The sequence below is a fragment of the Oreochromis aureus genome, linkage group 1 (genome assembly GCF_013358895.1).
Source record: "Oreochromis aureus strain Israel breed Guangdong linkage group 1, ZZ_aureus, whole genome shotgun sequence".
NCBI classification, from domain to species: Eukaryota; Metazoa; Chordata; class Actinopteri; order Cichliformes; family Cichlidae; genus Oreochromis; species Oreochromis aureus.
In genome coordinates, this window is record NC_052942.1 from 22,280,169 (window position 1) to 22,305,481 (window position 25,313).

Consider the following 25,313-nt stretch of genomic DNA (forward strand, 5'->3'; position numbering starts at 1 on the left):
GAGGTTGGAGGAGGTGTGCTCTCCCATTCTGACGTTCTGGGGTCTGTTGCTCAGGAAGTCCAATATCCAGCTGCACAGTGAGCTGCTGACTCCTAAGTTGCTTAGTTTATTAACCAGTTTGTGGGGTTGAACTGGGGCAGAGCTGAAGTCCACAAACAGCATTCTGACATAGGTGTTACTACTGTCCAGGTGTGTGAGGGCTGTGTGAAGAGCTGTTATTATGGCTGTTACATGATGAGCTGCTCAAATATTAAACGTGGGAATAACTTTTGGGAAGATGTTTCATCCCTGCAGCAGAGCTCCAACAAACAAAAAAACACAGTAAGACTGTGTGTTTGCAGGCTTGCCTTGAAACGACAAACTTCTTTCTTACCCTCGATAACAAGATAAAAATAACTCTAGACCTAATAAGCTGCTCACTTTGCTGCTTATATCTGTGATCACATCATCTGATCACAGCAGATTGGCGTGGCTTCATGTACTGTATAAAAAATAAAACAGTAGGCATGTACTTAGAACTGCTCTGCGTATAATGCTGGCATATTTCAGTATGTGGGTTTTTCTATTTCCGCTAACATTTCAATAACTGCTGCCAATGACTGCTCAACATCTAAGAAGCTTGTTTACTTTTCTAACTGTAGCTGCTTGAAACTTCTACTTGTTTCTGAAGTTGAGAAAATCATTCTTTCCCCCACAGATGCATTATTCTCACAACTTACCCCTCAACATTATTTAAACTGCAGAGATGACATGGAACATAACCCGATGTTTTTGTGGTCTATATTATACAGTTCTTCCCTCCCACACTTTATTTGATGAATCCACTGGTGAAAATGTTACTTGTGAGATGCTAAATTAAACTGAAGTGATGCTGTGTGTTCAGGTCGTCTGAGCAGAATACACAGAAACTAGGAAAACAAATAATGTACTGTCTCATGCAGTCAAGTTGCCCTGCAAATCATTTTGCTGGGAGTGTTATATATACTGAATATTATTTACACCACAAATTGAAGTATTGTACTTCTTCCTATTATGGGATTCATAGCAAAATGCCATGTAATCAATAAACTGATAAACCACAATCAACTGTATTTCATAATCATTCATTCACCAAGTGCAAAAACCTGAGTTTAGCAGGAAAGCAGCTTTCTTTTTTTTCTCCTCTTTTCTCCTCTTTTCTCCAACTATTTGAAGGTTGCAACTACCCTGATCAGATATCAGGATTATTATTAAAGACTAACCAGAATGTAGACCCTGTTTGAAAGTACTTAATAAGACTGAGCAACAGTTTATATACTGTACATTATATATTCCATAATATAAAAGAAGCTGGATTATTTGAAAAACAAAACTATTGGGAGGCAAAAATAGAGTAACCATCAGAATGTTCTAAAACAGTGGTTCTCAAACTGTGGTACGTGTACCTCTGGTGGTACGTGGGAAATCTCCAATTTTTTAAGATTAAATAATATACCATTGTGGAGCTATGCAAAGACAGCACAACAGTTCCCAAGGCTCTTCTGGGAGCCGGAGTCGATTCCTCTATTAAGAGCAGCCTTTCCTTATCGCCAGCAGTTGCGGCCGCTACAGAGCGTTGGCAGGCTTGTTTCCCTGGGGCTTAAAACTGCAAAGGGAGCATGGCACTGTCACACTGATGGTAAAAACACAGGGCTCTTCCGCGGTGCCGCAATCCCAGCCACCATCGATGAGTCGGAGGCCCCCGAAAGAATTGGTGGGGGCGCAGGAGATGCTGTCGGTGAGTGGCGAACTATCACCTGGATGCCAAAGCTCCTGGTTGCCAGGAGAATGCGATCTGCTTCTTCTGCGAGTGAGCGGTAATGCTTTGCGGCCAGCAGCGGAGAGTTGGCGAGGCCAGGTCGCACCGGCAACTGTCGGAGGAAGACGTGAGTGAAGAAGAATGATTACATGGCAGGTGGACAGCAGATCCAGCGAGGCCACAACATGATGGCATTTTGTGTCGTCGGCTGAAACGCCATGAAGAGCAACCTGAGCTTCGACATGCACGAACTCGTGCATTTTTGCTGTGGCTTAACCGCCACAGCAACTAGAACTAGAACTCTATCACTTCCTACATAAATGAAGAAGAAAACTAAACAGCATTGGCATTTGTAGGGTTACTGAAGCTGGAGGATGAACGCTAACTCCACTTGATAAAAGTTAACGTGAGGGTTCCCGATGGTTAGGGACAAAAGTAATTGCATGGCAGGATGCTGTAAACGGACCAAACTTCAGTCAGGAGAACAACTGCAATGTAAGGTTAGTCATTAATATACTGCTCCTCAGGCTGGGCTGTAGTTATATCGCAAGGTTTTAAAAACTGAGCTTTAAAATGAATAATGATAATAAAAACCGAGGGGGGCTTGGTCAGATCAAGAGAACAAGATACAAAGCATTAAAACATGTTAAAAACACAACAGCCTCAATAAATGCAGAGTAGTTTGGACCTGGAAGCAGGTTTCATCAGCTCATCACTTAAAGAGTTATTATTATTATCACTTGTCACATCCTGTTTATGACAGTTAAAATAAATAACATTCATATAAGAGTGAAATTGTCTCGTGTAAACTGTATGTGGTGTTAAATAGGCCTAAACTACTGTACTTTAATGTCGGTCATAAGGGTGGTACTTCATGAGCCATATATTTTATGAGGTGGTACTCACTGTGAAAAGTTTGAGAACCACTGATCTAAAATGTATCTAACCAGTTCAGATTACCAAAGACAGGTGCCTTGGGATGTTGTATCCCAGTACAAGTTTGTGTTTTGGTAAACAGTTCCAAATCACCACTGAGGGCATTCTGCCACACCTTTTCCTCCCACTCAAACATTTAAGTCTGTTTGGATGAGCTGCACCATCTCTGCACTGTGCACACCCAGAGTAGAGATCGTTAACTTGTGTTGCACGGTAGCGCTGCGGTTAGCACAGCATATCCCAAAGGCCCTGGGTGAAAATCTAAAAGTTGCATGTTCTCCAGCTTCCTTCCACAACTAGCCATAGGTGACTGCGAGTGTGAATGGCGATCTGTCACTCCACGCATCCCACATCTCACGCTATGACAGCCGGGGTAAGCTCCACCATGACCGTGAAGTTGATAAGCTGAAGAAAATGGGCAGATTTTCTGTGGTGTAGTGGTTAACAAATTCACCTTAAACGGTTTGAGAGTAAGTGGCAAACCCAGCCTCAAGGGGTCACAACAGTGCATCAGGAAGGGCATCCAGTATAAATTTAAAAAAAAAGTGTCAAGCTAAAAGTAAAGCTTGTATAACATCCTAACATATTTTTATGAATTGGTTAGCTTAGCAGTAAGAGAAAACTGCAGTTCTGAAAAAAAGCACTTTAATTCATTTCTAAAATCATCTTAAACTATTTCCACACAGGATCTGAAGTCTCAGAGAAATAAACAACAACAACAAAACAAAACAAAAAAAAGGTTCTCTTCTGATATTGGCATTTCTACAGTGAATAGCTGGTGGCAGCATCAGAGGCCCGGAAAGGAGGCCGTGATGCTGAGCTTTAGTCCTCAGAGCAGTTGCACAGGCAGACTGCGTCCAGCAGGCTTTCTACGCCCTCTGGTGTCAGTCTATCAAGCAGCAGCAGGTAGAAGCGCCAAAAACCAACCTCTGACTCTCTGCCCAACACCCAGAGAGAGCTCTTTCCTCTCGAGCCACACACACACACACACAAAGATGACACAAGACATGTACTGCAAGTTTTACATGGTGCAAGAAACAGATAAAGATATCCACTTTCTAAATTAAAGGTTAATGCAGACAACAGATGAGTGCCTGGTGCTTCACAAGACCTCTCTGAATGATTAAGTCCGAAGCAAAATAATAATTTACAAACAAACAACAAAACAAGGAGATTCTTAACATCGTCTACTTGGTTTTGTTTTATTATATTAAGTTTTAAAAAGGACTGACAGCCTATGTATCACTACATCTAGTGGAAGTGATGTGACAGAGGCAAAGCTCCTATAAAGCACATAGAGCAGCAGTAAAGACAACCCATATCGACACGTTACTCTGGCATTATAGGAGCATTAGAGGAGGAGAAACAACTTAAAGTTTACAAATTATTAATTGTTGCTTTTTCAATTCATCAATTCTTGTAAATGAATGGTTCCTCAATTTGTCAGGCAGTCTCTGAGTAAGTGAGGTTTGTCTCGGCAGAAGAGGTGAGACTGAGGAAGGCTGGATAAGTAGTTTCTTTTTATTTTTTTCTTCTTCTTTTTTAATTTAAAGGAAGATGTTCAACGTAAGAGGATTCTGATTGATTTCTCTAACAAAGTGGTGCTCAGAAATTGTGAGCACATGGATTTACAAGACGGTCACGGATGAATCATAATCAGCACTATTGTCCAAAACACGGAGATGAACACAGTGACGGGGAGGACAGTGAAAGAGCCTGATGTAGAAGTAGACTGGAGCCTTGAATAGTCAGCATGGATGCCTCCCAGACCGGTTTCACAGTCCTTGACTCTCCGCATCCATCCCTGAAGCTTTCACTTTCAATTGATTTGTCTATACAGTATCCAAATAGCTTTTGTACTTCCCTTTAATCTTTACAGTACAATACACTATAGTGCACAATAGGGTTTCTGAGCCTGGAGCTCAGGGTGGAGGGTGAGAGCACATAATCCTCACAGCGCTGCTCGATTTCAAGTCACTGTCGGGCCCGACATTCAGAGTCCCGCAGCCTGGATGCTCTGCTGCAGCACCCAGGCAAAACAAATAACCCACGAGTGTTTCTCCACGCCTCAGTCCTGCCCTGGGTCCTTGGCAGGGCCGCCATCCAGGTAGATCTTGAGGGCCTTCTCTTTGCGCGGCGAGTAACTGACACGATGTCCGGTTTTAAGCAGACGGCTGCTTTCCTTCTTCATTAGCTCATTGCGCTCATCCTCTGACAACTCCAGAGGTTCTTCTGTGCTGTCCCTGCGCAGACAAAAGAGCACAAAAATATTGATGGAAGGTCACAAATACTGCTAATATGATAAGAAGAACTCCATGGAGGTCGCCATGTTTTGAAATGGTAAGGGAATAATGAATTAATTAAAAAAATGTATTTATTAGCTGCATTAATTTATGATTAAAATTATTTTTTTACCAACACAGCAAAGACAGATACAACTACAGTTACCTATGTCCACATTATAGACAGAAAATTAAATTTTGATCCACTATTTAATATACACTCAATGGCCACTTTATTAGGTACACTTTCCTTGCACCCCTTTGCCTTCATAACTGCCTTAATTCTTCATGCTGTAGATTCTACAAAGTGCTGAAAGATTCCTCAGATTTTGGTCAATACTGATATGACTTAAAAAGCTGCTGCAGGTTTGTTAGCCATGATGTGCGCTAAGAAAATATCCCCACATCATCACATGACCACCAAAGCATCAGTTTTGGTGAGCATGTAGCCTTCTAGTCTTCTGGTGTCATGTCAATGTTTGACATGTTGCATTTTTTCCCCAGAGGCTCTCATGATTACCTTGGTGTTGATTGCAACGTGTAGTCATTTGAGTTATTGTTGCCTTCCTACAAATCTGAAGGACACTCCCCCGAGTTTTAGCATCAACAAGCTATTTTTCAACTAGAGCAACTGGATATTTTCAATTTTTTCAGGCCATCCTCTGTAAACTTAAAGAGATGATTGTAAGATAAGTAAATCCCAGATCAGTTTCAGACAAGTGTTTAGCTCCAGCAATCACATCATATTGAAAGTCGCTTAAATTCTCAGTTTGAACTTCAGCAGATTGTGCATTTTATCTTGACCCTGTCTACATAGCCAGAGTTCCTAACATGTGTTTGGCTGATTAGATATTTGCGTTAATGAGCACCTGAACAGGTGTAACTAATGATGTGGCCAGGGATTGTATTTAGGTTCTAATCCTAAACCGAAACCCTCTTGACTGAACACATTTACTGATTCATTTGTGGTATTAAATGTATAAATATGAGAAGTCAAAAGGAGAAAAAACAAAACAAAAAAAAGACAATGCTTCTAATGCAACAATATCATGTTTTAATTATTACTGAGTTAAAGCCGACCCGTAAAGCCATGTGTATAATTTGAGTACATTTGTACTTTAATATTTGAACACCTAATCTCAATATCTAATATAAAGTTGTCTGTAATTCATATTAGCTCCCAAAAATTCAACTAACATAAACATATTAAGTTTTTAATAGTCTGAGTGAACGCATGACAATTTATAGCAGAGATTTCTTCGACTCTCTGTTCATGAAATGATTTCACAAAAATACCAAAGACACAAACACTGTACTTGAACGTGGACTTGTCCCAGTTTTTTTTACCTGTAGAAGACCACCGCTCCATCATCACAGATGTAAAGAGGCCACACATTAAGGGTCGACACCTTGGGGTTCCAGTCTAAATCCTGATGGATTTCCAACACAGAAATATCACAAGGAAATGTTCCCCTACCCTGCAGAGACCAGATAGCAGTGTCATCAATACAAATAATTTATTAGAAAAATCGGGTCTCAGGTTTCAGGTAATTACATCCACCCACCTTTGCAAACTCCAGGTTTTCCAATGGAATACCACTGATTTCACTAAGCTGCCAACAGAATAAAAACATTAGCCACAGGAATACAACCGTTTCCTTCAGCTAAACACTGAACACAAGCTATGAGTAAAACACATTTGTCATGCAGCAGACAAACCTTCTCCTTGAGTTCCTCCACACTGCTGCTCTCCAGAATCACTTCCTGAAAAGGCCCCAGCTTCATCGTAGACGGGCTCCATCTCCGAGTCAGAACGGCCAACTGTGACATTGACTTCATCTTCTCTGGTTCTGAGAAACATTATAGAGGCTGTGGATCAATCAACTGCACTTTAAATGAAACTTCAGTGAAAACAAATTACTCTAGAACCAAATACATGTCATTTATTTATCTGGCTCCATGTGGCGTTTCACAGCATGTTAACAACTCAACAACGTGATGTTTTTTTGAGTCCCTGGAAACAGATGATTTAACGTTTGTTTTCTTTACTGTAAAGGAAATTATTTACTATACCTTTAAAAAAAAAGTTTATATTATTAGTACAGAACAATACTAAAATGGGTAAGGTGGGTAAGGTAGTTGAGGTACCCAAAGATAAAAAAAGTGAAAAAACACAAGTTACCATCAAGGACTTCAAGGAAAACCTCCCAGTTGGACGAAATGCTGATGTCTTCCTCATAAACGTGGTAATCCAAAAACACTGTGCCCGGATTCTTCCACGTCTTTTTCCTGAGGCGAACCCTGACCACACAGAGATAATTAGATATATACTGTTTTGTACACATGTTCATTTTACCTCAAGGGAAACTGCATCAACAGTTCTCTGAACTTTGCAAAGCAAAGATTCTTACCTGTCAATGCTGAGGTCAAGTTTACACTGCTCTTTTAACTGAGGAAGCAGCTCCTCTTTAGACTGTCTGACAGTCATGCCCTTGGCAAACACCGTGTCCACTAGGAACTTGCAGGGCTGAGAAAACAACACCACAATTAATATATTTTATAACATAATGCTGTGCAGCTGTACAACAGTGTATGAGTAAGAAAAGTCTGTCAGTTCTTACCTCTGGTTCATTGACTAGTAGTTGATACACTTTCACTCTGTATTCACCCTTTTTAAGGGCTCTGCCTAGTCGAATGGTTATCTATGGATAGTGACAGTCTTTTTTGAGACATCTGCTTACTCTCAAGCAAACAACTTTAATCAAATTAATAAGTTTAAACTGACCTTATTATCGTCAGAGAACGATGAGAGTGTCTCGTTGAGCCGTACACTCTCAAACTCCTGGTTGTTGGCATACACCCTAAACACCTTGAACTGGGTCGAGGTGACGCCGACGTAGGGCTCCAAGTTCAGCTTAAATGCTGCTAATGTTATTCTCTTGTCCACATGAACCACCAAACCTGATGTAGATCACAAGAAACATCAATGTACCTTTTTTTTTTTTCTTCTTTTTTTAAGATATACATCAAGGATGGAAAACAGGTAAAGAATGTTTGCAATCCTACCCCTTGAATGGAAGAAATTGCCCGTGCCAGATTTTAAAATGTAATTAAAACATAAATATACTAGCTATGGATGACAACTGCTTTTAAATGCATAATAAAAGTTTGTACATTTTTGTGAATCCCATGAGGCATCATCCTGAGAACAAGGCTCTGCTCTGAAGTACAGGTACTGGGCCTCTGCCTTGCTCTTTCCATTGTCGTCATATTCGCTGTCAGTTCCAGAGTCTTCTTCTGCAGTGTCCCAGGTCTCTTTTTTGCCCTCGTGGGCTTTGGAGCGTCGGCTACTCGTGATGCTGTGCGAGTCCAGGCCATTGGCCAGCTGGATTGGGCCGCTGTCTGCGTTACACAGCGTGTCACTGCTGTGACTGGAGCTCAGGATGTCACTGTCCACTGAGCTGGTGCTGCGGTCATTGTTCACTTCTGAGTCCGACCGCTCCTCACAGGCAAAGTGGTTCTCTGGGTCAGAGGAGGCGCCGCCGCTACCCGCAGACGTGGCCCTGATCCGATTCTCTAACTCTCTGTTGTCTGCAGCCACGCAGAGAGAAGAGTTTGAGTCCGCCTCTTGGGTTGGGGATTCGATATGTTCAAAGTCGCTGGCGTCAGAGCTTTTCTGGCTGTCACTGGTGCTGGAGCCCTGCTGCTGCTGCAGAGACAGATTCTTTAACTTTTCTGTGCTCTCCTCCAGGATAGCCTCTACAGATTTCCTGTTACCTTTTGACCCCTCAGAGAGCACATCAGACTCACTTCCTACTTTTTGGAAAAGAGTTCTGTTTGCCAAGGTACCAGGAGACTGCTCTGGTAGTAAGACTAACAGCCGGATCGTATTCCCGTGTCGATCCAACAGTTTCCACAAGAGTGAGTCAGTGAAAGGAACCTGATGATCGGTCAACTCAGAGCTCTCAACAAAAACCTGGTGAAAAACAATGGGCAACAAACAAATTAGCAAATTTAATGTAATAATTACATATATATTAACTTTGTGAAATTTAAAACAAAACTGTAACACAATAACACACAAGACAGAACAACTGTCAAAGTTGGAAGAAAACAAAAGAGACCTTGTTGCTCCTGAAGAATCCCTCAGCCTTCAGTGTCTTGTTTGGGACATAGAGAAGCCGGAGGTCATTATAGCAGCGCTCCAGAACCACACGCATGGTCTCTGCAGAAAGCCCTGTAGCCTGGAAAGAAATACACACAAAAACAGGCTTGCATTAATATAACCGACACCACTATATTTGAGAGTTTCCTGGGTAAATGGTTAAAACAAAATAATGTGAAGAGGCTGAGAAGAGTAAGAAACCTGTGCAATAAGCTGTTTGAATTCAGTGATCGTCTGGTTCAAGTACGCCCGAACGCTGACGGGAGACGCGATGGTCTCACTCTTCAGATCAACAACATGAACCTTCACCATCACCTCTGCGAACAAAAGAAGAATCATAAACACACCCACGCAGATAAACAGCAACCAAGTTGCTTGATACACACATTTACACCAGTCACTGTTGTGCATTTGTTTCTGATCCTCACAGACTCTGGTAACTCAGCTTTTATCATGCTGAAAACAGCACTATGTACAACAAGCAGTCAAGAGTAGAAGATTTCTGACCTCCAGGTTTGTAAGGCTGGAACACTTGATCTGGCCTGCGGGTTTCTAGAAGCAAGTCAAACATGTATGAAGACTTGACTCCTCCAAGGAGGAGGCCCATTGGTGTGTCCTCCTCGCCTTCATAAGAGCGCTCCAGGTACTCATGGAACTCATCATATTTTACCAAGCGACAGCAGTCCAGAGGGACGACTCCCTCAAGCTCCATCATCTGACATACAGAACACCCAGTAAAGAAATTAGAAGCAAGTTTTAAAATATAAACTCTAAAGTGAGTCTCTTTTCTTTTGTTATAGTCACAGTAATGTTGTGTTGCAAAGGTAATGAAAGAAGGAAAGCTGAATGCACCACATGTCCTTCAAGATTCCTCCAAAAGCAACTGAAACAAATCTAACAAACCTTGTAGGCCATTTCTGTTGCTTCTCTGAGAGTTTTGTCTTTGTGCACTTCCAACTTGCTCTCCATCATCATCTTCACAGGATGCATGCAGAAGAGCTTGATCTAAAAAGTAAAGAGCATAAGACTACAAAAAAAAGAAACAGGGTATTAAATTATCCTTATAAATTAGGCAAATGGCCCAGCACCTTGCAAGTGTTGCGTTCAATCTCCCTCTGTCTCTTTTCTTGCTCTTCAGACTCTTTCTCCTTCTGAACCAAACGCTTTATGTGCTCTGGGAAGTCCTCCACGGCTAAAAACTCTGCAGACAATTCAGAGAATACACATTAAATCCAGTGGCATGAGAAAACCTACAGAGCTCAGTCTGTTGTATCAGAGTAGGAATAATGGGAAAATTATGACCACAAGATAAAGGCAAGAGGGCAAGCTGGTTCCTTTGCGACTGGTGCAACACAAAGCTTTAAAAATAAGTTACAAATACAGGGAGTGCAGAATTATTAGGCAAATGAGTATTTTGTCCACATCATCCTCTTCATGCATGTTGTCTTACTCCAAGCTGTATAGGCTCGAAAGCCTACTACCAATTAAGCATATTAGGTGATGTGCATCTCTGTAATGAGAAGGGGTGTGGTCTAATGACATCAACACCCTATATCAGGTGTGCATAATTATTAGGCAACTTCCTTTCCTTTGGCAAAATGGGTCAAAAGAAGGACTTGACAGGCTCAGAAAAGTCAAAAATAGTGAGATATCTTGCAGAGGGATGCAGCAGTCTTAAAATTGCAAAGCTTCTGAAGCGTGATCATCGAACAATCAAGCGTTTCATTCAAAATAGTCAACAGGGTCGCAAGAAGCGTGTGGAAAACCAAGGCGCAAAATAACTGCCCATGAACTGAGAAAGTCAAGCGTGCAGCTGCCAAGATGCCACTTGCCACCAGTTTGGCCATATTTCAGAGCTGCAACATCACTGAGTGCCCAAAAGCACAAGGTGTGCAATACTCAAGAGACATGGCCAAGGTAAGAAAGGCTGAAAGACGACCACCACTGAACAAGACACACAAGCTGAAACGTCAAGACTGGGCCAAGAAATATCTCAAGACTGATTTTTCTAAGGTTTTATGGACTGATGAAATGAGAGTGAGTCTTGATGGGCCAGATGGATGGGCCAGTGGCTGGATTGGTAAAGGGCAGAGAGCTCCAGTCCGACTCAGACGCCAGCAAGGTGGAGGTGGAGTACTGGTTTGGGCTGGTATCATCAAAGATGAGCTTGTGGGGCCTTTTCGGGTTGAGGATGGAGTCAAGCTCAACTCCCAGTCCTACTGCCAGTTTCTGGAAGACACCTTCTTCAAGCAGTGGTACAGGAAGAAGTCTGCATCCTTCAAGAAAAACATGATTTTCATGCAGGACAATGCTCCATCACGCGCGTCCAAGTACTCCACACAGCGGCTGGCAAGAAAGGGTATAAAAGAAGAAAAACTAATGACATGGCCTCCTTGTTCACCTGATCTGAACCCCATTGAGAACCTGTGGCCCATCATCAAATGTGAGATTTACAAGGAGGGAAAACAGTACACCTCTCTGAACAGTGTCTGGGAGGCTGTGGTTGCTGCTGCACGCAATGTTGATGGTGAACAGATCAAAACACTGACAGAATCCATGGATGGCAGCCTTTTGAGTGTCCTTGCAAAGAAAGGTGGCTATATTGGTCGCTGATTTGTTTTTGTTTTGTTTTTGAATGTCAGAAATGTATATTTGTGAATGTGGAGATGTTATATTGGTTTCACTGGTAAAATAAATAATTGAAATGGGTATATATTTGTTTTTGTTAAGTTGCCTAATAATTATGCACAGTAATAGTCACCTGCACACACAGATATCCCCTAAAATAGCTAAAACTAAAACAAACTAAAACTACTTCCAAAAACATTCAGCTTTGATATTAATGAGTTTTTTGGGTTCATTGAAAACATGGTTGTTGTTCAATAATAAAATTATTCCTCAAAAATACAACTTGCCTAATAATTCTGCACTCCCTGTACAGGCAAAAGCCTGGACAAGTTTAGTTCAGGTGGATGGCAGATAGGGCACAGTGGAAACTTGTGTAAAGGATCTTCTTACGTATAGTAGGTATCAGAGAAGACAAGTGAACTTGTTTTATTTAAACATTTTCCTTGCAAAAAACAGGTTAACAAAAGGCCAAACACATTCAATAGGTTACAATGAAAAGACAAAAACCTATTACTTTTACGGTTTTTGTGGAAAACCTGTCACTCTTGTTCTAATTTTTACATTTTCCTTAGCAAGATTTAATAGAATGAATTTCTTACTTGCATTCCTTGAAGGATCTTTCAGTCTATAAATCAGCATATATGCGTTTGTAGAGCTGTTGGGAAGAAAAATAAATGTTGAAGGTAAGAGGAAGGCGAAACCTATTACTTCAATAAAAACAAAATTATAAACACAAAACGGGGGAAAAAAGGTTTCACATTTAGAAACAGATGTGAATAACAAGATAAACACCATTTGTTTTCGTCAGTGTATTAGAAGCATTTGATGGGAGTGAGTCCTCAGTCACAAAGTCAGCGACCCCTGGAAAAAACGTGTATTCCCTGACTAGTGGAAAGTGGTTGCTGCCATCCATAAGATGAAACGAATCACATGGAGATACACGGTGCTGCATGAAAATCATCTCAAGATTGCTTTCTGCACAATTCGCCATGCACAATATGAGCAACCAACGCGATCACATGGAGGTTTTTGGTACAGCACTTTATACCAGCCTCCAGCAATCACTCACTAACTAGCCAAGAAACAGACATTTTCCCCTGCAGGCAAATGGGGGTTGCCAACCGGTCTCAAAGCCTGTGACTGCTGTGGAACACAACTGACCTTGCAAAGGCACCGGAGTAATAGCCCCTGCTCCCTGAGGATCCCCCATATGTTTTCCTGATATCATCCTGGGTGATCTGTTGACAGAAATGAACGCAATGAAACAAACAAATGACTCAGTGGTTTCCACCATGAGAATAAGCAGCATGTTAAATGGCAGTCGCATGGCATGCTTTTTTGGTCTAGTATATAGAAATGGCAAGCACTGCCTGACATTTACTTTCAGTAGGGAGCCAAAACGTGCCACTTAAGAGCAGAGGCTGACCTTGCTAACGTGCTGATCGTTGAAACTGTACCACTGGCCATCACTGAAGGACTTGATACAGGCATAATAGTGCCCGCCTGCAGCGCTCCCAGAATGGACCATAACAGAAAACAGCTCAAAGGTCAGCAAACTCTGAGAAGAAATAGGGGAACACTGTTCAGTTAAAACCAATAACTATGTTGCAGATTTCACTGTTGACATACTATATTTTTAGAGATACACACGTTCCCATATTTTGTCACTTTAAAGCAAAAACACTGTAGAGAATAATCACACATTTTTAGAACACTGTAAATGAAAGACAAATATATCATCTAACAAGAACAAATAAGTATGACATTTTTATCTGACACTTACGCAGAATAACAATCCCTCTTATCACTACACTGTTGGCAAATCAGGTACTTCCTTTTATCTGTTGTCAGATACATTCTCACACACAAACTAAGGACACCAAATCCATCTAAGGGAGGATGATCACCTTTGGCTTTAACACCCTCTCTGTGCTGCTGGTGCTGTCCAAGCAGATGCCCTCATCCACACAATCATCGGTGGAAAAATCATTGCTCATCTGGTCGCTGTGGCAACTGCCTTCATTCTCTGCTCCGCTGTCAGTGCAGCTCTCGGTCTGAGGGGACTTCTACAGAGTAGGCAATTTGAAAAACAACACCAGAGTTAAAGGTGACTTCGAAAGATCAATTAGATAAGAATTAATCCAGCATAAAAATGTAGGACATTAAGAAACCAGCAAGTTGGTTAACATCTCGGTTGGTCTATGTACACAAAGCATGGTTTATGGCTTGTCATGGCACAAGATTACACACAGGGCACCTTTACCCTCAACACCTGGAAAAATGTTTTGTGGACTGACGTAACTAAGGTTGTACTGTTTGGGAAAACATACAGCCCTACAATGAAGGCGCCACATGATAACACAAAAATCCTAATCCTAAGGTAATGCAGATGGAGCGTCGCTGGTTCTGCATTACGACTGCCAACAGAGGAAGCAAAGGAGAAGATGAATTCCCAGATTGACTAAAGGGATCCATAGGATGAATCCAAATCACCAATGACAATGACACACAGGTGAATTCAATGGTGCTCTCACCTCATCTTCCACATCAATGAATGGACTCATGTCAAGTTCCTCTGGGAAGGTCATGCGGTCATTAAGTTTGATGCGATGCATAGTGGTGTAGTCAAAATCAAACCTTTTCAACTGTAACGTCAGCAGATAAGGAAAGTGCAGAAATCTCAGCCCCTGCGTAAGATGTCAGAAAATGAGACATTAGGACATTAGCAAAACACTGTACTCTCTAATCATGACTTCCATGTTACATTTTCAGCATACTTACCTTACGGGCATCACATTTCTTTTTACAGCGTTCACAGAAATACTGGTTGGGCCCATCGAGTGTTTCTGGTTGTATGAATGCCTGTAATGCTTCCTCCTGTGGCATTAAAAAAAAAAATAATAATAATTAAAAATAATAATAAAAACAGAAAAATATCATACTTTCAAATCAATTTAGAATGACAATTTAATATCAAATGGTTTGAAACTGTACCAAGTACTGAATTTAAAGTAGCCTTTAAGCAACACTGAATTGCAAAGAGTGAACAAATGTTAAGTGCTGCTGTGATAAAGTATATGCTTAGAAGAACAAAGGGTGAGAAACACACCACACTGCCATAGGCTTGGCTGGCTCCAAAGGGTCTGATCACAAGAGGGATGTCCAGGTAAGTATCAATCCTCCAGCTCTCATAGCCACACTCCAGACAACGGACATAATCCTTCAGCTTTCCCTGGTACAACTGGTTGATCAGGTCAGCCTGAAGATGGGGAGACAGGACAGTCAGGTTTCTCTGCTACATTTCACTTTAAACTAAATCGGCTCAGGATACAAAATGGTCTGCTACCAATGTGCAATATTAGCTGTGAGACAACTTCTCTGTACTTCTGGGGAAGTAAGTGGCAGTTTTTGCCAGTTGCCATCTGTAGCTTTCTCCAGACAGCTAAAATGGCAGACACTGGAAGAACCAGCATAACTGTGTAAACACTGCACAACAAGCCCTCAACTTATTCATTCAGAGAAAGAAAAAAATGCTCAAACAGAGAGTGACAGAAACCTAAAGTAAAGCAAGAATGAACCCAAGAGCTGCAGGAATGATTTTTATTTGATTAAAAGCTTTGCTGTGGAACCAAAAATGTATGTCATTATTTATAAAATTCATTAGGTCATTCTGGTCATGATGGTTTTGTCCCATTATTGAATCTGTCCATTTAGAAACAGTAAAAACACTTGTGTTGTATATTTAATATACACTTTTTCTACTGAGATTAATACATATTTTTTTTCTTGTTTCCATTTGTGTTATTATTTTTATTTATTTCCTAAAAACATTAAATGTTAGGTGTTTTTTTTTTGTTTTTTTTAATTAGTTTCAGTCTTTTCCTGTTCTATGCTTCTTAAATTGCACATTTTAATAAAGCGTCACATGGACATCCCAGCCTCTATAAACTGCACCATAGCCTCATTATGCTGTGTTAACAAATTTATCCAAACTAATCCATCCATCCATCTTCTATTTATCATCTTCGTGGGTTCACTGTAAGCAAAGGTGGCCAGACTTCCGTCTTTTCAGGCATCTCTTTCAACTCATCCAGGGGGACAAAAAAGCATCCCCAAGCCAGCAAAGAGATGCAATCTCTCCAGGGTGGCCTCCTGGTGGGACTTACCCCAAACGCCTCACCTAGGAGGTACCCAGGAGGTATTCCCAGTCCGATGCCTAAACCACCTCAATTAGCTCCTTTTGATGAAAGGGAAGCGGCTCTATTCCGAGTTCCTCACTGTATAGGTGAGGGTAAGATCGCAGATCCAGCAGTTAATTACACAGCCCATTTGTCATTCTCAGCTCTCTTCTCCACAACATATCGGTACAGCCTCCAAATCATCACCACATCAATCCGTCTCCCCTCATTCATGAATAAGACCCCAAGATACCCAATGGGGGCAGCAATTTCCCTCCCCCCAACCACCCGGGGCATGCTACTTTTTTCCAGCTGTTCAAACTGAGACTTACCCATTTTCTGTATCTTTTAAATACGTTTTTATTAGTTTTGCAGGTACTTTTTTTTAATTAAAATGTGTTTTCCAGCCAATTCTAGTTTTTAGTTTAGTTTTAGTTAACTATAATAACTGTGTTAGGATGCCAATGCAAAAAACGTAACTGTTTTCAGATATTTATGAATATACAAACTGCAGATTAGTAGTTGAAGAAAACTGAAGCTCGAAAGAAAAAATGTACGGTTTGTAGTATGAGATTTTTTTCTTTTTTTTAAATAGCGTTCACATGCACTTATGCTTGCGTTTACAGACCACATGGCTGCACATTCGTACACTGGTCTAAGTGTTTGCAGTTTATAACCTATTCCCGAGATAAGAAACAGCTAACCCCAGGGCTTACTGGCACATTTCACTTTTCCCACAGTAGGCCTTTTGTTTCCATTCTGGGGGGAGCATGAGCTTGGATGCAGATTTTTTTTGTTGTTGTTGTTAATAGTCTGAGAAAACTACTTGTTTTCTCCTACCTGCTCTGTTTGCTTCCACTTCTGCTCTAGGGCATCGAACATGACCCTGCACAGCTCCTGGACGTCATGTTGTTGCCAAGCTAAAAGTAAAAGCACAAAGAAAAAAAAAAGTATAATTAAGTGTACAGACAGGGGCACATGGTCTTGTCCTCCATGAACATGCAAACCAGCCATGTGAGCCTACTCACAGGCAAGTACATAAGCTCACCCTCACTGCTGTCCCAGCCAAAGCTTCGCGTCACATCAGTAGTCTCAATTGCCCGTTTCTTACTAGTTTGCAACAGAACAAACAGTCTTTGCAGCTGGTAGGGAATACTGGTGACAGGATCCTCCTCCTGCTCCTCAAACTCCCAACTGAAGTTGGACAGCAGATATTTGAGAATTTTAAATCTATTATATGTGACAAGAAAATCTTCACAAAGTGATCCATAACCATGATTTCTTACTTGTAGAGTGCATTCCTAAACTCTGGGGTCATGAACAATGTTTGCAGCAGACTGTTCAAATAGCAAGTCATCGCTTGGTTGACCAAGCCCACATAACCTGTAAAGGCAGCAAGAGACAAGACGTAAGTGATCGGTTGGAGATGTATAAAAGGAAAGGTGTCACATATTCAACAGGTAACCAAACCTCACCCGTCTCAGATTTGCTAAGGATGGACGAGTAAGAGTAAGATGGACTGCTGTAGTCACCACTGTAGCCAGGAGTCCCATCTCTCAGTAGGGGTCCAATAAATCGTTCCTGGGAACTGTCATCTAGTCCACTGCTATCTGCTGTTCCTGACTCATCCTACAAACACAAACATGCCTTGTAATAACATGTCTTTCTTTTCCAATTAGAGTGTTAAGCATGTTAGTAGATTCTGTAGGGAAATAATTGTAGATTTTTTAAGATTATTTAAGAAATTATGAATCATTATCTTAATTTATTCTTAAACACTCACAGATGCAATCTGGGGCTGCTCTCCATCTTTATCTGTAAGCTGGAGGAAATTCCTCTTACCACCAGGTTCAAACCCAGACTCTGAGAGGGACATCTCACTACTATGGTCAAGCGGTGCCTAGAGAAAGCAAATAAACACAATATGAACAGACAAGTTTCACAGAGGTCAACAACGCCTGGACAACAGTAAACACATGCAGTTTTTTTTATTCAATATTTAGTTTGAGCAAAATGTCAACTTAAGTCAACTCAGTCTACTATACATAAAAAGACCTTACAATATTAAAAAAGACCAAATAAACGACTCCCTTTGCATGAGCAGTGGAGCAGAAAACCTTCCTTTTAGCACAAAGAAAACTCCAGTAGAACCACGCTACGGGCTAGCAGCCATCTGGTTTGAACGGTCAAAGCAGATGGCTGCAGGCTAGCTGTTTACAAACTATAAAGTGGATGAACTTACCAGAAGAGTTAAAGTCCTACTGAATTCATTTTCAGCTAATTCCATGTATTATTGTTAACAAGGAAAGCCTCTGAAGCCAACATGTGAACAACACTACCTAGGTTTCTCCGGGCCAAGCTGAGGATGAGCAAGCAAAGTGCTGCAGTGGGAACAAGCAGTGGCTTAATCCACTGACCTACTCAGTGAGATAACAACAGGCAGCACCTGGGCTTTGGCCTGGGTCAGCAACAGGATTAGCATGGGCTCATTTAAGAAAAGGGAATAATGTGTACACACAGATCCAACAGTACAAACCCATCACTGATTAAACATATTAGGAAAATCAGCTTTAGCAACAGTATTTTTACTTGTTTGTATTTTGTAGCAGTTGTAAAATGGACATTTTCGTGTAATGACAGGGTACAAAAATCTATTATCAGCTGATGTTGTGGTACTGTCCTAGCAATAAAGAAGGTAAAAGAGCTACACTGTGTCTCAAATGAACCATGCGTGAGCATAAACTATAAACAAAGGCTGGGAGTTTATGAATTTATTTTTATGAATCACATCAACGTTCACCAGAATTACTCAAACTCAGCTACACTAAAGCTGCAGCTGATATTTTCTTTTTGGCCAACTGGGGGGCAACAGAGGTTGAAAAGAAAAAGAAAACCCTGTCACAATAAACCATGATATAAAATTGTTTTTACCCAACAAACTGCCAGTTTTCTGCATGTTGCACCACTGCCTAATTTTTTTTTTTTTTTTTACTTGTTTCATTAAAGCCGTTTTTAGTCAAGTGACAAATGATAAGTAAGACTAATAAGTCTTACTATAATTTCTTACTCACTCATATTTTATCTCTTTTGTTTTAACTCTGTCATTGTACCCATTGTACCCAAACAGTAGAGAAGCACTGTGGGATACCTACAATTACCCAAACTAATTTTTTGTGTGTCACTGACTGAAAATCAGGTGCAACAGTAAAAGTTAATGAGAGGAGTGAAACTAATGGCGTTTTGTTTGGTCTGTTTAAACTGATCTCTGGTTCATTTCCCCTCTTGGTGCAGTTAGTTGGTGCAGATGCGAGCACAATAATCGCACTCGATGGAGAAGAAGTGACCATTAGAAGGAGGTGGTTCTTGGTCTGATTTCAAATGAACTCCATCCAGGGAGACTCATTTATGGTGAGAATGTCAATCAACCCAACTACCACTGCAAGTTTGAGCGAAACATCTTCCTGTAGCGATGTAGGCACCAGGGTACCATAGATATCCAGAGACCACAAACTATGGTTACCCAAGATAAACATGATAAACATGAATGAGTAAATATCCAATGTTATACACTAGTTCCAAACACAGCAACTTAATCCTGCATTTACTTTTATTTCTCCTTTTTCCAGACACATCTGCTAATGTCTGCTGATGCTAAACCCACGTTACTCTCCATAGCAAAACAAAGCTAAACTGATGAATTACTAACCATGTCTTGCGTATTTCCCCATGCAAGTCCAAAAGTGCCATTTACATATCCTGCTTTGTGAGCGACATCTTCATAAAGTTTGGAGAGGGTGGTGGAAGCAGGCAGGTTGAGAGTCAGCCGTTCGTTCACCGTCTTCGCGCTGGTGATGTCCTGAATTATACACAGCGCTCTGGGCTCCTCGGCTGCATTTTGGATCTGCAAGTAAATAAAGAAAACGATATAAACATTATTTTCTTACTTGTTTGTTTTCCAATGAAGAGCTAAACATTAACAAAAAAACAAACAAACAAACAAAAAAAAAAACTGTTAAAGCTGTGCTACAAAGGGCATTAGTAACATGCCAGTTAATGCTGGGTGGTATTGTTGGTTGTAATTTCATGCACAATATTAATTTTTTTAACACAACCAAAGCACCCTGCTGTGGATTTTCAAAGGATTTCCATTCCCATATTTTCACCACACCTGGATCACCATGTAGTGTATTGAGAAGGGACCTCTAGTACCCCTCCAACTCACCTTTCTACCAAAGTATAATGGATTCACTCAAATCATAAAAAGAAAAAATAATTTCTTTTTCAAATTAATAATATAATTATCGGGCATATATTAGGAAAAGAAGAAGATATTTAAAATGTAAAAATATATTTTTTCTGTACCTTAAGTAAAATGTATTTATATAGCGCTTTTTAAAACAGGACGTTTCTTCAAAGTGCTTCACATGGGAATAAAAGCATATTAAACGAAACAGTAAAAATGGTATAAAAGAGTTATAAAAGCATATCAATCGATACAATAAAACACTATAAATAGGGTATAATAGCATATCCAATAAAACAGTTTGCTACACATGAATATTACCTAAATGCCTGTCTAAACAGATGTGTTTTGAGTTGTTTTTTAAAAGTAGCTACAGAGTTGATGGTGCGTAGCAGGGGAGGTAAACTGTTCCACAATATTGGAGCCAAGGTTTGAAAAGCGCGATCCCCCTTTGTTTTCAAACGGATCAGTGGAATGGTTAGAAGATCACTATCAGTGGATCTAAGGATCCGGTTTGGAGAGTAGGCCACTTTAACACTGGTGCTTTGAGTTATACACGTTATTATTACAACCAGTATAAAACATGTTTCAAACCTAAACTAAAAGCAATTAAACTAACCACAGTTGGAATATCAGTCTGTTAAAAGCTCCGAGTTTCTTCTTCAAAATTATTTTGTACAACAAAATAACAAAACTGATGTGGTAGACATGCAGTAATTTGGCTTCAAGTATAACAGACTTGCAAAAGTAGCTCTTGTTCTCTTTTTTGCAATTGTGGTTTATCGGGGCTCGATACTGAAACCGCTTTACTGAAACCTCTTTTCAAACAGTGTTTACGACACATGACTGGCTGATGTTTCCTACACTAAAACTTCCAACACATGACTAGATAAGGTGGGCAGTTGGTTGATTCCGGTGGACAGAACAACCACTTGTCAGATTTCTCCTACATTCTCCACAATCTGCTTCAGCAACATGCCATGCAATCGGTCACTCATGCTTAATTTTAAAGCAAAAAAAAAAAAAAAAAAAAAAAAGTCAGGTGGAACAGGAGTTTCAAGAAGCGCTGAGTCACTTCAACTAAACACTCCTCATAGTTTGCTTTGTGACTGGTCTGGTATGTAGTGTTCCCAGTCAGGGACAAATCACCTGCAGACTAAAAGCCAACCTTTCTTAAGAACTTGAGCAGCAAAATCTGGCAGAAAAGGTCACTCACCAAGCAAGAAAAGGTCTAGGCACTGAAGAGTAATGATAAAGTGTTTTAGTTTAGCTTACTTACCTGTTAAGTATCAAATGAAATAAAACAACTAGGTTAAAATAACATATAAACCCCTTAAAGTTTCAGATATGTTAACTAGGAGTGCAGACTGTAACTGTTACATTTTAAACAGTAAAAGCTGCCAAGTACCACCCCGCCCAAAATGACAGTTTTCATTTCTATTACCAGATATTGTTTACAGTTTTCTTTAATTCTACGTTACATAAAACAAGACAAAAATAATGCACTCATTTATATTTCAGAAAAGTATTTACCAGTAGATAAAAGTGACACCAAATTATGATTAGAATGCAACACGAAAATATTTAGTTTTCCCGTAAATGTGCACCATGCTAATAAATTATTTGTCTGCTAATCATTATTTAATTCCCTTTCTCTTTGATTATTGATAAAGGTGGTACTTGTTGAAGCTGGTTTCTAGTTTAACAACATGCTTTGAGCTTTGTTCGAGCATAATAGTCATCATGGCTACTGCTTCATGCATCTATTTACCACCATGCTCGATTGTGTACACGCTCTCCTATATCAAACACACCTGAGAAATCCTCTTCATTTCATCAAAAATACTTTGTCTGCAACTCCAAAATACACCCTGATAATATGTGGAGATAGTTGAGGGTGAAGAACAATTTAAAACACATAGAACAAGTAAATTAAGTTGTAAAACATGTCAGTTGATTGGAAAAAAATTGAGCTAAATTAAGCTTATTTATAAAAACCTACAAATGCAATAATAATAATATATATTCAAATAATTGCACTTTTTGCAGCCTTTTTGTATTTGTGATCTTAGCAAAATGTGACTGCCAGCGCCTACAAAGACACTGCAGCAGCTGACAACACACAAGTGTATTATGAGATTAAAGGTTATTTTTACCATGGATATAATCACATGAAGCCACAGGTACAGCATAACACAGGCGGCATATTACAGAAATATTTAAAAGACACATAAATGAGACATTTGAAAAATGAGAAAATCAGTACCTATGAACTAATTCAGTAACTACAAATGAAGGTTACTTAAATAAAATATAAAGTCTTCACTGAAATAAACAAAGACAAATGAATTTAAATCCACATTTCTAGTAGACTTTAACAAGTAACCATAAAGTTAGACTACAGTGATAAGATATTAGAAGTGATCCATGTGGAGCACTAGTGCGAGAAAAAAAGGTGGGGGGGGGGGGGGTCACATGAGGTGATGCCAATAAACATTTGATGTCACTAGAAATACATGGTGGACAAATACATGAGCTATATCAGCAATCTGCTAAATAAAGTTCCTAGTTGCTTTTTTTGGTTCAACTGTTATTGAAGAGCTATGTCAACTGCCAATTTATAAATCATATTTGAGAACTGCACCACAAAAAAGAAAAAAAGAAAAGAAAAAGGCTTGGTTGTCTACCTTCATCATTTAAATGCATGTATTATACCCACTGTTTATTGTAACGGCAAAGGGATCATTGGGACAGTGCTTTTTGTCATAAGTCTACACAGCAGAACTATTAAATACCCCAAGCCATTCACTTAACATTTACCACAGTTGACGTAGAGCTGCATGTGAGTGTCATTACATGAAAGAGGTTGTTAATTAGCCTTTTCTCCTCACTCGTGTTTTATTTAACTCGAAACAACATATAAATAGAGTTCCCTGTGACTTCCTTTATCCCAGGATATCCCACCTCAACTTCCACCTATTCTCAACACCAGCTGCAGTTTACATTACCTTCACCACAACAGGCCAACATACATCTCAAACATATCTTAATATTTTTATGGGCAGGATGCAAGTTTTAGATGCAAAATGCTCTTTAGATCCAAAATGCACAAAGCTGGTTATCAATTCACTAATGAAGGAAGATAGAACTATAATATTTGAAAACTATGAACAGATTAAACGCATAATACAGACTAAAACAACACAGCAGCTGCAGAAAAAGCAGCAGTAAGTGATGAAAAGCACTGCACGGTAGTTTAGTATTAAATGTGTGAGCACTTTAAGCACTTTGGCCAACAAGACTGGAGATGAGCTACTATATTAATAAAGTTTTGCCAATTTGAAACCAGGATAGAAAGCAAGAAAAAATACCAACTGTACAAGTCAACAGCCTCATCAATATCACAGTACATAATGGTCTAGAAAAGCAAATGTTTGATTAAATTAATATTTAATACACAGTTGGAAAACCTATCCTTTCACAGAGATCCAAGGATCTTCCAGGAATGGTGACGCTATTTTCCTGAGATTTGATCAGTCAGTAGTTGGTAGTTTCATACTTGTTGATTTCTAATCTGGAATCTCATCTGTTCCCAGCACAAGTAGCCATGACGTTATACACCAGTAGGAAGTAAACCTAAACCTTCACAGTACAAAAGCCCAGCGTACATGGATAAGCAGACACCTTGCTCCATCGTACATTGCTCAGGCACCAATGAGGTATCACGGCAAAGAAATAAGTTTTTCAGTAAGAAATAATGTAATCATTATAATGATTACATTATTTCTTACTGGAAAAACTACGGTCAACCTTATTGTCAAAAGACTTGACTTTACTCCAAAAGGTGTATCATTACTATACGAGAAAATGGGCTGTAGGCTCGCTTATCAAATAGGGTCCTAATGTTAAATGGACGCCTGACAAATTGCTCTGAGCCCAATATAAAAGAAACAAAGTAAAAACACACCCTTAAAAATAATGGTGTACCGCATTAAATGAATATGACTGCTATGTTAGCAGTACAGTATATGATGTTTACCTTAACCCATCCTGTTAACATGTGAGCTAACATGTCAGTAATCAAATCTGACTACCCTCACTGCCGTTGATCAAAGAGACTATTCATTTTATTCTTGTTTGAATAAGAAGGCACTGCTAATGTTAACATTAAGACTTTGCACGTTAACTGAGCTCCAAGCTAGAAACATAACAATTCTAAGTAACTTATCTTCAGCAATAAAAAGGGTTATCGACGATGTTAAAAAAATAAACAAAGAACGATCAATTTATTCTGAGATAAACGCTAATGTTATTAAACACACATCTATCTTTCACCAGTAGCGTAGCTAGTCAATTCTGCTAACATTAGCGTTAGCTTGTCAATTTGTCTTGCTAGCATTAACATTTAAAGTAGAAGTTTTACTTAAAAACAACCTGCAAATGACTCCAAGAAGGGTTTGAAATATATATGTCTGTAAAACTATTGCTTGGGGTCGACGGTGTTTCAGCACTGCTTGCCATTTGCAATTGGTTGGGGAACTTCAAAAACATCTAGATTAGCCGGAGTTGTTGCCACTGATCAGATTTAAGAAGCTAACAGCGCTTGCTAGCTAAATCCCACAAGCTAATGTTATGCTAGTAAGCTAACTGATGTTGACAAATGCCTTCGTTTGACGGGACAACATAATGTCATTAGCAACAATGGAAAAGGTTGGGGATTTTAGTGACCAGAAAGCCAAGTCATGACTCTAAACAGTTAAATGGTAATTATGATAACGCTTTTGCTACCTAGAATGTTCTTCGTCTGAAATGCATCGAAAGTAGCCGCTAACTAACGTTAGCAGATGCGTTAGTTAGCCATGTCATGATAGGCCGTCCAAGTCATATTTGGCTAACTGTTAGCAACTCAGAGATAGTCAATTAAAGACAGGGTAAAATCGCAAACTTCAAAAGTGCTGCAAAAAGTTTTGCATCATTAATGTGCATGGTCTGCAAAGGTGACAGGTAATGCCCAGAGAGGCTGACTCTCCGACCTGGACACGGTCCATAATAACCTCACCTCTTTGGGTACGAACTGGTTCTCCTCGCTAGGCACCATTTCCAT

At 39.9% G+C, this 25,313-nt stretch overlaps 1 protein-coding gene across 1 annotated transcript; it reads right to left on the minus strand.

Moving 5' to 3' along the window:
* Nucleotides 1-3,341: 3,341 nt before the first annotated feature.
* usp47 (ubiquitin specific peptidase 47) lies at nt 3,342-25,313 on the minus strand. The gene is made up of 28 exons (XM_031736350.2): nt 25,269-25,313; nt 19,673-19,867; nt 17,750-17,866; nt 17,442-17,595; nt 17,253-17,349; nt 17,015-17,160; nt 16,807-16,886; nt 14,898-15,047; nt 14,570-14,665; nt 14,323-14,475; nt 13,696-13,854; nt 13,215-13,346; nt 12,950-13,026; nt 12,388-12,443; nt 10,249-10,361; nt 10,064-10,165; nt 9,668-9,875; nt 9,362-9,477; nt 9,120-9,239; nt 8,170-8,971; nt 7,781-7,956; nt 7,617-7,697; nt 7,407-7,522; nt 7,178-7,296; nt 6,715-6,845; nt 6,561-6,608; nt 6,343-6,473; nt 3,342-4,956 (listed from the first exon to the last, which is right to left on the minus strand). Exons 1-28 carry the CDS (start codon nt 25,311-25,313, stop codon nt 4,782-4,784), a joined length of 4,095 nt encoding a protein of 1,364 aa, XP_031592210.1. The 3' UTR covers nt 3,342-4,781.